Source organism: Drosophila mauritiana, chromosome 3R (assembly GCF_004382145.1).
Source record: "Drosophila mauritiana strain mau12 chromosome 3R, ASM438214v1, whole genome shotgun sequence".
Taxonomy (NCBI): Eukaryota; Metazoa; Arthropoda; class Insecta; order Diptera; family Drosophilidae; genus Drosophila; species Drosophila mauritiana.
The window spans coordinates 20,236,678-20,253,929 of record NC_046670.1 but is presented as its reverse complement, the minus strand read 5'-3'; the positions used below and the strand labels follow the sequence as shown (position 1 = coordinate 20,253,929).

The 17,252-nt window shown below is 45.2% G+C and overlaps 4 protein-coding genes across 7 annotated transcripts in view; 3 read left to right on the top strand and 1 right to left on the bottom strand.

The window, feature by feature from the left end:
• Positions 1–10,392, top strand: part of LOC117142255 (ETS-like protein pointed) — a 54,695-nt gene extending 44,303 nt beyond the window's left edge. For 2 of the 4 annotated variants that reach the window (XM_033306114.1, XM_033306115.1), the window contains 3 exons: positions 8,803–9,767; positions 9,831–9,988; positions 10,055–10,392. In XM_033306114.1, coding sequence (XP_033162005.1) covers positions 8,803–9,767; positions 9,831–9,988; positions 10,055–10,118 — 1,187 coding nt within the window. In that variant the 3' untranslated portion in view covers positions 10,119–10,392. Of the gene's footprint in view, positions 1–5,921; positions 7,408–8,802; positions 9,768–9,830; positions 9,989–10,054 lie in introns of those variants that run through there. The other 2 variants (XM_033306117.1, XM_033306116.1) reach the window with 2 other exon arrangements.
• Positions 10,393–11,278: 886 nt separating this feature from the next.
• On the top strand, positions 11,279–13,235 carry LOC117142256 (glutamate dehydrogenase, mitochondrial). Its single transcript, XM_033306118.1, has 4 exons — positions 11,279–11,755; positions 11,805–12,397; positions 12,455–12,862; positions 12,924–13,235. Exons 1-4 carry the CDS (start codon positions 11,374–11,376, stop codon positions 13,146–13,148), a joined length of 1,608 nt encoding a protein of 535 aa, XP_033162009.1. The 5' UTR covers positions 11,279–11,373; the 3' UTR covers positions 13,149–13,235.
• A 141-nt stretch (positions 13,236–13,376) lies between these two features.
• On the top strand, positions 13,377–15,354 carry LOC117143475. Its single transcript, XM_033308189.1, has one exon. It carries the CDS (start codon positions 13,518–13,520, stop codon positions 15,168–15,170), a length of 1,653 nt encoding a protein of 550 aa, XP_033164080.1. The 5' UTR covers positions 13,377–13,517; the 3' UTR covers positions 15,171–15,354.
• Positions 15,355–15,372: 18 nt separating this feature from the next.
• Positions 15,373–17,183, bottom strand: LOC117143476 (low choriolytic enzyme). The gene is made up of 2 exons (XM_033308190.1): positions 15,826–17,183; positions 15,373–15,760 (listed from the first exon to the last, which is right to left on the bottom strand). Exons 1-2 carry the CDS (start codon positions 16,645–16,647, stop codon positions 15,518–15,520), a joined length of 1,065 nt encoding a protein of 354 aa, XP_033164081.1. The 5' UTR covers positions 16,648–17,183; the 3' UTR covers positions 15,373–15,517.
• Between the last annotated feature and the right edge of the window lie 69 nt (positions 17,184–17,252).

Sequence of the window (17,252 nt, the reverse complement as noted above, 5' to 3'; positions counted from 1 at the left end):
CTGCCCGCAGGACATTTCGATGAATCAAAGCAAAAGGGCAAAGGGAATACGAAAAGAACAACAAGCAAATGAGTAGACAACATCCGGTAATTTACTTCCTTTAGTTCCGAATCGATGCACCTTGAGATTCCTTTATGCTGCTCCTTCCCGACCAAGTTCAATGCCTCGCCAGGGTAGAGATTTCAGATTTTATGAATGAAAACTGCAAGAACAATGCGGCGAGGGCACAAGTAAATTAGGCAAGCCCAAAGTGGCCTGATGGCAGGTAGATTCCCTCCTCTGCCCTTCGGTTCTTCGGATCTTGAGATCCATAGATCCCCTGGCTCCGCATTTCGGGCATTCTAATATCGCTTGACTGCATCTTGTTCGCCCGAAGTAGTAGGCACACATACAGCAAGTGGAGGAGTGGGGGGCAGATCGTGGAATAAGGAACAAGGAAGAAGGAACCAGGAAAAGGGCAGGAGGCAGGATCATGGAAAGGGAGCAGGAGCGGGCGCAGGAGGAACAGGCTGCCTGCAGTTTCTCACACTCTCATGGTTATTGTGTGGGCGATACCTGCATCTGTGTGCACAATCTGACCAGGGCGAAAGTACACGGCGAGAAAAATATGAATATGGGTTAAGAAACTAAACATGTGACAGCTGTTCAAGATACATTTCTTCTTAGAAAACTAAAAGGGAAATTATATAAATGTTTAATATTGGTTTTACTAGTATTAATAGTACTAATTGTATAGTCTGTAAATTAAATTATTCTATATAGAATTTAATATCGGAACTGCATGATGGTTTTTAGTGCATTATGAAACTGGAAAAAAGAGCAAACGCAGTCAGCGGTGCACAACAGTTGTCCCTCGCTACAGCAGCAACACATGTTGTCGCTGTCCAAAATTCTGTCGACGCACGCAGTTTTTTCATTATGTCTTTTTCCGTATATATACGTATATATATGAGCATTTCTCCCTCGCCCCTGATGTTCGTGTGTTGTTGTTTTTGTTGGCATGGCGATAGTCGGACAGGTGCAGAATACCCTGACATTTAGTCAGCCGCTTGAGTTGCAACTGCCCCACCCCCGCAGCTCTTTTCACATTCAGGTTCATATTCAGGTTCAGGTTCATTCGTTTGTGCTTTGCGGTACTCTAGCTGTTGTTGTCGTACCGCTTCGATGTTGCCGTTGTTGTTGTAGTTGTCGAAGGTGACCGCATGCCACATTTTGGGTGCGTTGTTGCCGCGCAGTGGGAAATGGCCATAAATGAGCCATTTAGCGAGTCACTCTCTGTCTTCTGGCCAACTGTTTCCTTGGCTGCACATCTGACGAACTGAAGAAACATACACACACACGAGCACGCAGATAGAGTATCCTGAATGGTAGGAGTCCTGATTGAAGATCACTTGATGGCCAACATGATCATTTCCGGTTTAACGGAAAGTGTTGCTATTGATCTTAGATCTAATTACAGCCAAAGGTCCCCCAAGCGATCAGCTTGTGGCGGAGAATTAGGACACCTAGGAATTTATGTGCCAATATTGAGGTCTCTAGATGAAAAACATTTTCAAATAGCTATTGTATATTTTATCATCATATGAGGAACACACGCATTATAAAAAGGATCCTGATACAAAGCACCCCTGATTTATGACCTAAATAGCCAGCAGCACCATTTCCGGTTTTGTAAAATGATATTAATGATGTAAAACAAATATTGATTGAATGTCCGGCACTCTCACGATCACTTTACCATCAATTCATGTTGGATTGGAATTGCAGAAAAAAGTATCTGAATATTAAAGAATAAACTGATTCCTGTTCTTAGTGTTAAATGGAGACTAACTAATCTATGCTTTACAGGTTGCATGTCTTTAAAGAGTGACAGCATTAACATACTAAACAGATACACATCTGTCACATTAGAAATCAGTTTCTCACGATCACTCAAACCTGATAGGGTTCCAGAATGTGTGCACTTGATCTGCTATATTACCTGGATATTGGTCTGTGATAAGATCTTCAGTTAAAATATACTATCTGCTGGCAAATATCTTTCGCAGCATGATCGCCTAATTTGCGCACCCAAATCTTAGAACCTGACCCACAATCTTGATCCACCTGTCGTGAAGCTCCGGTTTCCTCGACCATTTCCCAGGCAGCATCGGTTAGTGTCTCATTTTCGCACAAAAGTCAGCCAACTTCTCAGTTTTCAGACGGCATTTTGATCGATCTCAGTTCAGTTCAGATCCGATCCGATCCGATGCCAGATCAATGACATCCGCGGCATTTAGCAACTGCAGGATCATATCCTACTTCAGCAGTCTCAATCGAAATCTAAATCAAGATCAAGAGCACTTGGCAGCGTTTTGCTTAATCAAGATCGATAAGTACATATCCAGTACATACGTACATACTCAAACTCGTATGTACGTACATGTGTACGAGTGAAGATCTTGTGGCCCAGCTGCGCATGCGTTGCCATGTTGCTATCAAAGTATCTGGTTTCATTTCCGCTCTTCGCAGCCAGGAGCTGTGAAACGCATGCGGATCTCAAGATCGTAAGATCGTAAGAGTCCAGCGTTATTATGATTATTGTTGTTTGTATTTAGTGTGTGTTGTTTACGGCTCCCAACAATCAGAGGTAGCTATAGCTATAGCTATAGCTGCTGCTGGGATCAGTGTTTATTTTGTTGTCAAAATGCAGGTATTCTTCCCAACCTGAAATTGCAGTCGAAAGATGGGGGGCCCGCCGAGGGGGTTGGGGGTGAGTTTACATAGAAAATTGATATTATTCTTGGCCGCTGCACGGAAGCATCAGCTTCAGAACAGAAAAGAACAGGTGGGCAAGGTGGGCTGGATGGTGTTGCTCCAAAAGGGGCGTCGGTGGGGGAAATGGGCATTACTGGGAGCTGTAATTATGATAGTATGCGTGTCAAAACATCAGCAGCAGCAACAACTACTGGCTTGTGTTTACGATTTCCTTCCGTTTTCCAGCCTAACAGTTTATTTATTTATGCGGCTTGTCTTCTAACAGGTTCTCTCTGGCGTTTTGCCTCGCACTCACTCGCTCTCTCGGTTGCCTCGTCTTTTTTAATTGATATGCCTCACGCGCAATGCATTGACATCCGATTTACATTAGCGGGATGGGGCCGGAAGTGCTTGCAGTGCTGTGTATATGGTACAAAAGACAGAGCGCAGAGAGTGCAATTTGCACACGTGCACTGGGTAAGCGAGATCCTGGCAGGGATCCTACTCCAGTTTGATATCAATTGAATGGCTGATGATCTCGAGTGTCAGTCGACAGCTGTTGGCAGGCAGGCTCATCCGAAAGGAATCCCTAGATTCGGGAGTACCTTGCCCATTGCCTTTGTTCTTCCCGTAGGCGCTTCCTGCAACTCCGCCTCCTCCCTGAGATCCTTATTGCATTAAATGTGTAATCCTTTTGTGCGAACAGAACGAGTTTTAATTGAAATTCAACTGAAAGTATGCTTATTCCATTTTATCCTTTTTTTTTTTGTTTTTGGCACACACCATCTTATTATTTGGTACACAGAAAGAAACGTTTTGGGGTAATGCAATTAAAGGAAACAAATTAGAAAAAATTAATATAAGCTTAAGGATTAAATGCTTTTGTAGCTTAAACTTTATGGTTTCTTGGTTTTCCCGCTTTATGATTATAGTTATCACTTATTTAATTAAGCTTGATCTGATTTTTTTGTGTGTGCATTTATTCAAGACAACGACAATTATTATGTTAACCCTTGGCTGCGAACGTGTGCGTTTTCGGCAAGTAGGATCTACATTTACTCCCCTGAAGACGAAAACGAAGACTCGGGGCTTGTTTTGTTTTCTTTATCCCTTTTTGGTGGAAGTGTCGCCGGTTTTATGAGATTGTGATTGGTTTTCTGCTTTGGTGGTGGCTCTTCATCGGGTTATGTGCAGTCTTTGGGAGGAGGCAAAATGGGAGGAGTAGCTGGGGTTCGATGGTTACGCTCCTCTTCAAAATGTGCGCACGTGCTTCAACCGGAAATGGTCGTAAGCGAGGCGCATCATCTATCTCGCTCTCGGCGGCAGCCCCTCTCCCTTGCTCCCAGCGAGGTAGCTCTGCTTCTTTCACTGCGTTTTTTGTATTTCCGCTTGTGTTTTTTGTGTGTCTCTATTGTTCTTCAGCACTTAGCGCAGCAAATCAAAGAGGAAAAAACAAGAAGCTAACGAAAAAATAAATTTTTTTTATAAATATATTTTACATTATAAATATGATTGTGCTGCAAGAATTCTTAAGTGGCCAAAAAAGTAAGCAAGCCATCCTTTTGTGGCCACAACCAAATATGGTCAACAGCTGTTTAGTTTTGGGGCTTCCTTATGCGTATTTATTATGTATGCCGTTAAATTGGCAACTTTGTTTCGTGTAATAACCCCAGCGCATAACTTTTGTGCTTTATCAGCTCGAGGTGCATTGGGGATTTCCAAGAAAAGACGACCACTTGAGGCCATTGCAATTTGTATCAGTGGGTTGAGAATCAACAAGCGATTCCCCCGCCGATAAGAGCAGCTGCCCCCAAAGCCTGATAAGCGAAAAATCCACCTCACCTATAGCTTCTTCATGGCGTTCGATATCTCTAACCACTCAGCCATGGATCTATCTTTTCGAAGTTAAAACGTGTCATTCTGGATTTCACGTTTCGGACTCGTATTTAGCCCGAAAATCCAAAGCAAATTGTCATTGGCTAACGGACAGCGGAAAAAATGCCCCAAAACACGTTTCCAGAGCTATGGCCACCATTTTTATTTATTTTTTGCTGTTCATTAGCCAAAACAAAAAGTTATTTATATAATACATATGTGTATCTGAAAGTGGGGCCAAGTCAAAGACACGTACGCCTTCGGTTTGGAATAGTTAACTAATTTTTAATTTCTTGCTGCTCTGTTTTTCGTTTTCCTTTTTTTTTGGCATGATCTCATCGAACGAATGTGTTTGTGAGAGGCGGCAGCCAATCCCACTTTGGCTCATTATGCGAGTATCTGTGAGATACATTTGCTGTGTGGAGCTCGCTGATGATGTGCTGCCCACTCGATCATCATGGTAATGATCGCCAAGAGCCCAGCCAACTGACCAGTGGGCCGAGATACTTTTGTATCTGTTTATTCCGTTCGTCGCTGCCTCGCTGTCTTCTGATTTGCTGAGGGCCATTTTGACGGGTCTAGCGAGTTGGCGTTGTTAATGATTACAAAAAACCCAATTTCGACTAGCAACTGTACTTTTGCTAAAAAAACATTTAAATGATGAATAATTCGTAAAAGAAAAAGCTAATTGCAATGGATAAGAGCTAAAATTCCGCAGAAACATCCGTTTAAGAAAATGATATCAAACAATAGTTTTAGTCTTACGAAATACAGATAACAATTTTATAAAGAATATTTTCTGTGAAATGAGTAACTTTCGGGTAATGATAACATTGTGTTTAAGCTTTTCTTAAAAACTCTATCTAGCTGATATGAAACAAACAAAAAATATTCAGATAATTTAAGATGCGCTAAAGGTTCCAATTCAACAATTAGAACTACGAAACTCTTTTAGCAAACGTTTGCCTTAAATGCGCAGCGGCGGGCCATTTAATTTTAGTCGCTGTGGCTTTTTTTAGTCACTGCCACTAACTAAGAGAGCAGTCGATGGATGGCTGATTGTGCCGAGAGCGTGTGAGAAACACCCTGTGAAAGTATTCCATTATTATTATTTGCCATTGGCACATTCGTATCTGTATCTCGGTATCTCGGAATGCGAGACGAAGTCGTCGAGCCGAAGCGCACACGAAGCATTCTCTCCCACACACGGTCGTTTGTGTGCGAGCGAGAGGCGACGCGGCCAGACAGAGAGAGCCAGTGCCGAGCTGGCCGACGAACAGCCAACAACCCGAGTGCAACTTCAGAGCAACTTCAGTTCTTGAACGGATGTCGAAGGTGGCGGAGCTGACGTCGCATGCTCTTTGTGTATATAGTAGCCCATCATCTATATAGTGGTCCCAACTTGATCTTACGTCCCGTTCTGTTTTTTATCGGGGAAAAGGCGCGCAAAATACACAATAACGATAAAGGAAAAAATTAAATGTGAATTTAAGGAACGAAAGAAAAACAACAGCAAACATACTGATTGTAGCGCGGAATGAAAACAATGTACATATAGTTACGATATGCGCATTAATTTATCGCCCGTGCCAGAGCGACGATCGTGAAGTGCTCACAATTAATTGCCATTAATTCGCAAAAGTGCTAAGAATTCGCGACGGTGTGTGAACTGCGAATGCCGCAAATACATATATGTATCTGAACAAGTGCGATCGTAGATACACATACCAATTAAAAGAAAGCAGGGATTTGGTAATATCACACCCTCATACCTAAAACTTATCAATTGTCCAGCGGGCCATCCAATTGATTAGGACCCGCATCCAAAAAAAACCAAATTCATAAACCACACAAAACAACAACTGACAGTGCAAAAATTAAAATATACCCCCAAAACATCACAAAACCAGAGAAACGAAAGTGAAGTGAAATCAATTTTAATACAACTGCAAGTACCACCAGCATAAGGGGACAATCCATTCTAATCAATTGAGAGCTGATCCCGCAGATTTGCCTAGTTCAGAGTCAATGACGTGCACTTTGACCAGCGAGGTGGAGTTTCCGTTTTTGAGTACCGATCATTTTGAAGCGAAGAAATGCCGCCCTCTGCGTTTTTAGTGAATGCCAGCATAATCAGTGCCACCAACGCCTTGGACAGCGATAAGGAGCAGCAGCTCCAGGAGCATCTCAATCAGAGTCACTTCAACACCACCACCACCAGCAGCAGCAGCAGCAACAACAATAACAATTGCCACACGGCGCCCAACTACAACATGGTCCTGCAAAGCTATGAGAACTATCCCAGCTACCACCTGGCTCAGCATCATCATCATCATCACCACAGCCATCACAGCCATCCGCATCACCAATTGGCGCAGCAGACAGGACTGCACAGCCATCACACGATGCAACAGCAGCTGCAGCAGCAGCAGCAATCCCTACTCCTGCAACACCCGCAACAGCAGCAGCAGCAGCAGCACAGCCACCAGTCGCAGCAGCAGCAGCAACACGGATACGGATCATCAGCCCAGCTGCCCCATCATCGTTTATCCGGCGGCAGTACGGGCAGCACCACCACCACCTCCTCCGGCTCCAGTTCGAGTGGCTCCTCGTCGAGTGCCTCATCGCAGGGATTCGCCACCGGGAGCGCGACTGCGAACAACCTGGTGGGGGCGTTGAGCAGCTCCACGGCTGCTTCGCTGGGACTGGGCTACTTCAATGATATGGCGCCCTTTGTGGGCGATGCGAATGCCTACTACACGGACTCGGATGTCAACTTCTTTAGTTCAGGTACAGGTCAGCAAATATTTACCGACATCAAAAACGGTGCTTTTAATTACGATTGCTGGGGTGTGAAAAGGCAGCAAACCAGAAGAAGACGCCTTGCGGTGGCATAATTAAATTCGTAATTTGTTTTTAAGTGTTTGACACGCAACAAGTCGCGGTGGCTAAGGGGGGAGGACTGTTACATACACGCAGAGAAAAAATGTTGTAACTAAGTTCTAACTAACTAAGGATATTCAACATACACTACGTTTAGTTTTCACTTCACAAAGTCAAATTTAAATTTAATTATATCTGCATATAGTTACAATATTAAATATACTTCAAACACACTGCCATCACATTTTTCGCTGCGTGCATCCGATTGCGCTGGGTGATAAGTGGCTTGTTGAGCGCTAGAAGATGCCCCTGTGGCCGGCCTCAGATACAGATGTACCTGGCAGATACGGATGCTCTTGCGCTCTCTGGAGGCGGCACCTAAAGAGGCGCTGCCAACTCTTTGGCCAGCCAACGAGGGGCTGTATCTGTATCTTTGTGTCTCTGTATCTGCGAGCGAATGGGAATCGAAACGAAGCGCTGGGAAAGCTTTTTATGTCTTTGCCGTGTGCGAGTGGGACAGCTAGAGGGCTGCGCGTGTGTATGTGGGTATGTGCCAACAGGTTTTCGTATCCCACAGATACACGACGAGTGTACATCGAAATGTGTTAAATTTCACTGTATTCGCAATTAATGTAGCGTGCACACCATTAGATCGGGGTGGTTGTGTCTGTGTGCGTGGGTATCTGTGTGCTTGTGGCCTGTGCTTGTGTGTGTGTGCGCTGTGATTTTGATTGGTTTTCGAAGTCTTTCGCTCGCTTGAGAGACGCCCCATTTCTATGAACAGCATTTAATTAAAATTGCGAACAATCCGTAATCAATGTGTTTTGGCGTGTGAAAAATGTATCTGCAGATTTAAGCGACGCGAATTTCCCACGATAAATACATGGCTTTCTAAGATTTTTATAGAAATTTTATTTTATATTTGAACTTATGACAAGACTTCTTTCTCTGATATAAAAAAGAGAATTTAATAGAAATATAAATTTAATTTCTTAGAAATTGAACGTTTCATTCATAAGTTCTCAAAATTTCGATCACATCAATGTAATTATCATATGAGTAACATACAAACATTTTATATTTGCATATGTCATTTTTAACCAGTAGCGATAATAATAAGTTTAAATTAACTTAAAATAATTGAACGCTGATTTTCAAATCGTTTTCTAGCTGAACTGCTTTCATTTCCTAAATACTTATTTCGTCTTTAAGTGGATTGATTGACGGCCACAGATTATACTCTGCCCATACCCATATCTATAACATTGTCTAATCCAATTACCATCTCATGTTTCGTATCGCTTACAGGCTACAACACCAGCAACACACACGACCGCATCAACAACAGCACGCCCCCGCAGCAGCAGCAATCGCAGCAGCCGACTGTCAATGGCAGCGGTAGCGCCAGCAGCAACAACAATAACTCCATGCTGCCGCCCGCTGTCCAGCAAAGCAACAACAGCAACAACGAAAACAACAACACCAGCAGCAGCAACACAAACAGCAGTAGCAACAACAACAACAGCGGTGGCAGCAACAATGCGAATGCGGGCAGCAATAACAACAATAATAACAACAATAATATTAACTTTATGGCGGCGGCGATCTTCCAACATCACCTCAAAGAGGAGCCGGGCACCCAGAATGGTAATATCGGTGGCTATGGCGGCAGCAATAGCCAGAACGATCCCACGGATCTCAGTAGTTATGGATTGCCCGCCCACCTGGCCGCCTACGGTGGCGGGAGTGGCAGTGGGCCAACCGGCGGCAGGAGCTCCGGAGGCGGTGGCGATGAAAGCGATTATCACAGCACGATCTCGGCGCAGGATCACCAGAGTCAGCAATCGAGTGGGGGAAATGGCAGTGGTGGAGCCAGCGGCGGAAGCACCGGAAACAGCAACGGTTACATGGACAGCAGCTCGGAGTTCTATGGCAGTTACGCGGGCAGGGGTCGATTCCACGATGGTTATCCGCCGGAATTTACGCCCTACGATGCCCAATCCTTCCAGTCGATGGGCCCCCAGTCCACGGCCATGGATCAGTGGGGAGCAGCCCATGCCCACCAGCATCCGGCAGCGTATATGAGCACCTTGGGTCTGGACAAGGGTCTGCTGGGTGGCTACACGACGCAGGGCGGAGTGCCCTGCTTCACAGGATCGGGTCCCATTCAACTGTGGCAATTCCTGCTCGAGTTGCTGCTGGACAAGACGTGCCAGAGCTTCATCTCGTGGACCGGCGATGGCTGGGAGTTCAAGCTAACAGATCCTGATGAGGTAAGTCCATTGGTAATATAAGTATTAGTGAATCCCTAACTTACATCCATCTATCTTCATCAGGTGGCTCGTCGTTGGGGAATCCGCAAGAACAAACCCAAGATGAACTACGAGAAGCTGAGTCGCGGACTGCGCTACTATTATGACAAAAACATCATCCACAAGACGGCAGGCAAACGATATGTCTACCGCTTTGTCTGTGATCTCCAGAATCTAGTTGGGTAAGTAGTCGACACATGGAAGAAGACTATCGAATCTTTATTAATAAAAACTATTTTAATTTACAGACACACCCCCGAGGAGCTGGTGGCCAAGTACGATCTTAAGATTGAGAAAAAAGATGTGGATTAGCAGCGGAGCAGCGGAGAAGCTGCCTAAAAATGGGAACAGCTCCAGGAGACCTGCTCCCAGCCACGGATTGTACTCAACCAGCCGCAAAATACTTTCGAGCGTTATTGTTTACCAAGCGTGATGTTAGCTTTTAAGCAGCAATCCCCGATCTGCGATCTTGCAACGAGATTAAAGTGTTGGCCAACTCCCAAATCAAATCCCCAAAGTCCTGACCCCCCCACAAAACACAAAGAAACAAAAAAAAATACCCCACCCACCAACCTGTCAAACCGATTTGCTTGTAATTACCGTGTATAAATTAGACTTTTGAATTAATTTGAAATTAATTTAAAATACTTCAGATTTAGTTGTAAGCCGATCTTATAGCAAGAGAACCAGTTGAAGATAAACCGAATTAAATTTGAAATTCTGTGTGCAATGCGATGTTGCTTCTGCGTTCTCACATAGTCCGTAGAAGATGTCAGCTGCAAGGATCGAACGTTGATAGAGGCCATAAAGCATGTGTCCCAAAAGTGATATTAGAGCGCAACATTTTGTTATACTTACATAATCATTTTACCCGCACGGGGCACCACCACAAACATTTCAAAATCATGCATGTACATAGCGATGAAGATGTGAATGGCATATAAGTAGGTCTCTAGTATTTATGTATGTCTAACCTGTAATCTGTGCTACTGGTACAACTAAGTTTTCCACTCCAAAACGCCCCCGTTTTTTTCCGTACTTCTGTGCGCTTCCGTGCGATCCCAAAAGTTTTAAACGCAAAACGGCACAACAGCTTATCATGTATTTATGATGAGCCCTTGTTATCGTCTGCTATCTGTATACTTATAGGCTAATCCTAGATACATAGGATCCATAGTTTCCCTAGTGCGTTAATCGACAGTTCAAGAAGTGTTTATTACCTAGTATGTGTGTGTATAGCTATTAACTACTTAAGTCTAGCTCGTAGATGCATAGCCACGTATTACACCCATAAACATAACGTTATATTGATTACATAGATACACATACATTTGTAGAGCAATTCTAAAATATTGTATTTATACAAGCGTACATCGTAATATTAAAGCTACCATTAACAATGCTAAGATAAAAACAATAAAAGAAAACCAATATGAAAATACAACAAGAGAAATCGTAGTTCTCTCTGGGAAATATATCAAGTTGCTCAAAATATCAAGTATTTCTCTTATCAGTTGATTTTTATCCAAATTCGAATTAACTTTCTAGATTGTTGTGTTTTTGCAAAATGCTTCGTTATACGGCACGGATTTTGAATGGGATTTACCCTCTAATGCCAAGGCAAGTATTAAAACGTTCCGCACACCAGGTGCCCGAGAAGCTGAAAAAAGTTGAGACGGACAAGGACCCGGAATTCTCGGAAATGGTGCTATATTATTACCACAAGGCGGCGCAGACGATGGAGCCCGCATTGCTCAAGGAAATGGAAAAGTATCCGCATATGAAGCCGGAGGAGCGTCAGGCTCGAGTCACCGCTATACTGAATCTGCTGGGCAGCGTCTCCACCTCGGTGGAGGTCAATTTTCCCATCGTTCGCAAAAACGGCACCTACGAGATCATCAGCGGTTATCGTTCGCATCATGTCCGCCATCGATTGCCTCTCAAGGGCGGTAAGTGTGTCGTCTATCCGCGAATTCTTTAGCATCGGATCTCTTACAGGAATCCGATACGCTCTGGACGTGAACGAGAGCGAAGTCAAAGCCCTTGCCGCCATTATGACGTTCAAGTGCGCATGTGTGAATGTACCTTATGGTGGATCGAAGGGTGGCATTTGTATCGATCCAAAGAAGTATACAGTGGATGAGCTGCAGACGATCACGCGGCGATACACGATGGAGTTGCTCAAGCGTAATATGATTGGCCCAGGCATCGATGTGCCTGCGCCCGATGTAAACACTGGTCCGCGTGAGATGAGCTGGATTGTGGATCAGTACCAGAAGACATTTGGCTACAAGGACATCAATTCCTCGGCTATTGTCACCGGGAAGCCCGTTCACAACGGCGGCATTAATGGGCGCCATTCGGCAACGGGCAGAGGCGTTTGGAAGGCGGGCGATCTCTTCCTGAAGGATAAGGAATGGATGGATCTGCTCAAGTGGAAGACGGGTTGGAAGGACAAGACGGTCATAGTGCAGGGATTCGGCAATGTGGGCTCCTTTGCCGCTAAGTATGTGCATGAGGCGGGCGCCAAAGTCATCGGGATAAAAGAGTTTGATGTTTCTCTCGTCAATAAGGATGGCATTGATATCAATGTAAGTGGCTCCACCCATTTTCTAGGTAATTTTCTAAAGAAACGCATTACGTTATAGGATCTTTTCGAATACACGGAGGAAAAGAAGACGATTAAGGGATATCCGAAAGCTCAGGAGTCTAAGGATGACTTGCTGATAGCCGAAACCGATATCCTAATGCCGTGTGCCACCCAAAAAGTGATAACCATCGACAATGCCAAGGACATCAAGGCCAAGCTGATCCTGGAAGGCGCCAACGGACCGACCACACCATCTGGCGAGAAGATCCTATTGGATAAGGGTGTGCTCCTAGTTCCCGATCTCTATTGCAATGCGGGCGGCGTAACAGTGTCCTACTTTGAGTACCTCAAAAACATAAACCACGTGTCATATGGCAAAATGAACTCTAAATCAACATCCGAGCTTATTATCGAACTGATGAACTCCATCAATGAGTCTTTGCATGAATGCCCCGATAGTAATCTAGTACGTCCATCCTTAGCCTTAGTAGTATTCTCTTTGAAAACCCCTTACTTTTCTCCTTCAGCCGAACATATGCCCCAATAAGAAACTTAAGAGGATACAACAATGCACCACAGAGGCGGATATCGTGGACTCGGCTCTCCAAACAGTTATGGAATCTGCAGCACGTGGCATCAAGGAGATGGCCCACAAATTTGAATTGTGCAACGATCTGCGGAGGGCCGCTTACGTCTGGTCATCATTCAAAATTTTCCAAGCCATGGAAAGCTCCGGAATTTCGCAACAGTAGTGGTTTACACAAGAAATTCACAGTTTTTAATTGGTTAATTCTTAATTCTTAAGCTTAATAAAAGAGTTACTACTTAATTAAAACATGAAATATGCCTAATTTAAATCAACCAACAAATTATATTGGCTTAAATGCTCGATCTAGTTATGCAATATATTATTTTTAATTTTTATGTTTTTATCTAAAATATACGCCACATACGCCTTGACATACAATTCATCTTATTTAGAGTTTAGATAGAGAGTTTAGAGTTTAGAGATTAAAGCCAACATACAAACACGAATATTCTGCTTGATTTGCGTTAGTAAAGTCCCCACTTATATAAGGTGGAACTCCGTTTTGGGTTACCTATAGAAGAAAGCATTCGCCATGGAGGAAATCAAGAAGTTTGACAAGCTTGCCTTCCTGGAAAGCTACCTGCTGAAGCACAAGGAACTGGGCAAGCGACAGCGCGAGTACAAGAAGATCCTGTCCAGCAAACTCAAGACCCGCAAGGAGACTATCATCGAGGCCAGCTTTGAGACGGCCATCGACCAGCTGGAGGAGGAGAAGAACGATCTGCGGGCCCAGATCTGGGTGGCCAGTGGCACTACCCACAAAAAACAGAACAATCGCTGGCTGGAACTGATCCGCTGCCATGTCGAGTGCCAGGAGAACCTGTCGCAGGATATTAACTCGCTGAAGACATCGATTTCCAACATGGAGAAGGAGATAAGTCGCATGTCCAAGCAAATATACAACCTGAATCGTTTAACCATTCCGGATCAGCAACATCAGGCGTATGTAATGCGGGCCCGGAAAAGGATGACCATTTTGGAGAATTCCCTGGAGGTGGGAGTGCGTCAGGAGTGCGGTTTCACGGCAGCCAATGCGGATCTGCGAGAGCAGCTCATCCGCATCCTGAATCACCGCACCTTCTTCAATGATTCATACACCAAAATGGTGCAGAAGCTGAACAGCGAGAAAAAGTATCTCATAGATCTGATCGAGTACGCACTGAATACCTTCGATGGCTGCATTGAGGTGTACGAGAAAATTGATTTGCTGGCCAAAAGGGAGGCCAAGGAGCGCGACATGAGACGTGTGGAGATGCAGGGCATTATGCGAAAGGTGGCAGCCGATGGTGACAACACCGCCTTCCTGAATTGCAAGTCTAAGCCTCGAGAGCTGGCCGATTTGCAGCCCAAGGAGTACAAGCGAAGGGATGAGTTCCGACGGGTGCACAACAAAAAGATCAATCTCTACAACTCGGTGCTGCAGAAGATCCTCCAGTACACAGACTCCAGCAATATGGACGAGGTGATCGATAAGTTTCAGCAGCAGGAGAGTCTCTATTACTCGTTCTTCAACTATGCCAACGAAATGAGCTACCACATAACTATGCTGAATAATTCGGTGAATCGACTGTTTGAGGATATAGTCAACCTGAAAAAGGATAACTCCAACACACTGCAGGACCAACTGGATCAGATATCCAGCCTGGAGAACAAGGTGCGTACCAAACAGGAATCCAACATGGAACTGCACAAGGCGCGGGAGAACAACGATGCACGTTTGGAGAATCTTCTGCAGGGCGTGGAGACGGTCTGCGAGATGTGTTCCATTGACGCCAGTCCGCTGACCAAGCTCCTTGGTGACCACACCCACGTCAATCTGGTTAATGTCAATCGCTTCCTTAAGCTGCTCGAGACAAGGGTCCAGGAGCTGACGGCTAGTGTTTATGTGATGGAGCGCCAGGAGGAGGGTCGCTTCGACTATGTGGTCAAGCAGATCGAGAAGATCTGCGAGCTGCCCACCGATCTCAATGACATTGTGCTCACCCAACAGTGTCCCGAGTGCGCCGAGGGCGAAGCCTTCAACATGGATGAGGGCGGCGATGGTGTGCTTGTCCACACGGTCGCCGAGGCCAAGAAGAAGCTGTACGAGAAGGTCACGCAGCCGGAGATGCAGTACCGCCTGCACAGCATCAGCCAGTGTCGTCTGCCTCGATCCCGCCTCCTGGCCGCCAAGCGCAACATGTAGTCCTGGAATACATGTCACAAATCACATTCCCTTTAGTTTCGGTTTCAAATATGCATATGTGCAACATTTTCCGGTTAGATATCTAGGACTAGAATCGTCTGATCCTCATGTTTCGGTTGCAATTATAATAAATTCCCAAGTTAACCTACAGCCTAAAATTGGTTGATTCCATCTTATGAATATTAAAATCCTTTGATTCAATTCATGCTAAATTTTAATAATTATCAACTAAACATATTAGCTACAGGTTCAAGTAATGGTGCTAAATTTTTGGTATGTGGAATGCGTTAAATACTTTCGAGCGTTGGTGATGGTACGAGCTAGTAGATTCTGCGGCTAGGTTCTGTCTATGAACTGGTCTCCTTCTTCTCATCGCCCAATCCCAATCCGCTGATCAGGCCGCCGATGAAGCTATCTACAATGGGATTGCCACTGCCAGCAGGGGTGCCAGGAGCGGGAACAGGAGCGGGTAATCCTGGGGAAACTGGAACAGCGTTGACAGTGCCACAATCGTACATCCGATTCAGTTTCTGGATATCGTAGTCGGAGAAACCATTCCTCTGGCCCATTTTCTCGGCGCCGTTGGCTTGCTGCGGATGCAGAAATTAAGAGTGTTAAGTTAAACCCAGGAGACTTTTGGTACCATTGTACTCACCATGGCCAGAATGGTGGGCTGTCCGTTGATGGAGAAGGCGTTCTTGGAATAGTGCATCACGCTGCCATAGTCGTAGGGCACCCCAAAGGCCTCCGTGCGGGCGGCCTTTTCGAAGTTGTTCATCGCCGAGGACTGGACATTGTTGTACTGAATGGCCACATAACCATCGCGCTCCATGCGGTTCTGTTCATGGAGGAAACCCAGGGCGTGCATCAGCTCGTGCATGGCGGTTCCTGGACGACTGAGACAGCCGGGAGACTGTAGGTTCACCTCCTGCTTGCCACCCACTCTACCAACGGAGGACCAGCAGCCGGAGTTGTCGCCACGGATGGAGATGTAGTCACGCTCAGAGCTGCGCTTCACAAACCGAATGCACGTCCGACGATGGTACTCACCAATGGCATTTTCGATTGTGGCCATATCTCTGGCATTGAAGTTTCCTCGGATTTCATAGGGCACTACACCGTTTAGCCAACGGGAGGACTGAGTGGGCAGGCCGTTTTTCATGATCAGATCCGTTTGCGGCACCAGCATATCGCCCTCCAGGTAGCTGCCCAGTTCCTCAGGATTCATCTCATCAGCATCGGCACTGAAGTTACCCACACGATTCGCCGTTATCTCCTCATCCGGTTTGCCGAAGAGCGCCGTTCCCAATGGTGTCAGGTCGATGATGTCCTTGCCAAGAGTGGGTGGTACCTCCTCGATTCCATTTCCAGGCAGCTCGATGACCTCCGTATCGTCAACATCGTCGTAGGATACATAGGGCAGCGCTTGGCAGGCCGTTAGAGCCAAAGCTAGGACGAGAAATATTTGCTGGCTCATTGTTATATATTATAATTGCTTTTGATTGTTTGATTGGATTGCCTCTTTGCTGAATGGCTAGAATGAAACTGTGCTGAGTTCTGGCCCGGTCGGGATTTATATATTTTCCAGCATAATCTCGCCGCCAACGCTTTATCAAACATTGCCGGTGGCGGTGGCTTTCATATGCATAAACATGTTTTCCACGAGGAAACCTTCAACGGAGCTGCAATCGTCATCGCTGGCTTCTTGGTTTGTCACACGCTTTATGGCCTGGTAAATATTTGGCCAGCACTCTCGTTAAGCGGCTATACATATGGGACTGTGTCTGCTTCGCTTTTGCCATAAAGTGTATCAGTAGTTTGTTTGCATATCCAAAGTTTAACGACTTTATACGTAATTTGTCGCCCCCAAAGCGATAACCGATAAGCACTATCGCGGCGACCTCTTGCCTTTATGGATTTATACCGCCTGCTGTTGGAAGATATTCCGGAATAATTTGCCGGCTATTTGGAGTGGAAAGACACGCGAAACACTTGTATAATTTGTATCTACGGAACTTTGTGCCACTCCAAAGAAATCTTACCAAATGGCATTGAAAAAGTTCAAGTTTTGGTTGCCAAGTA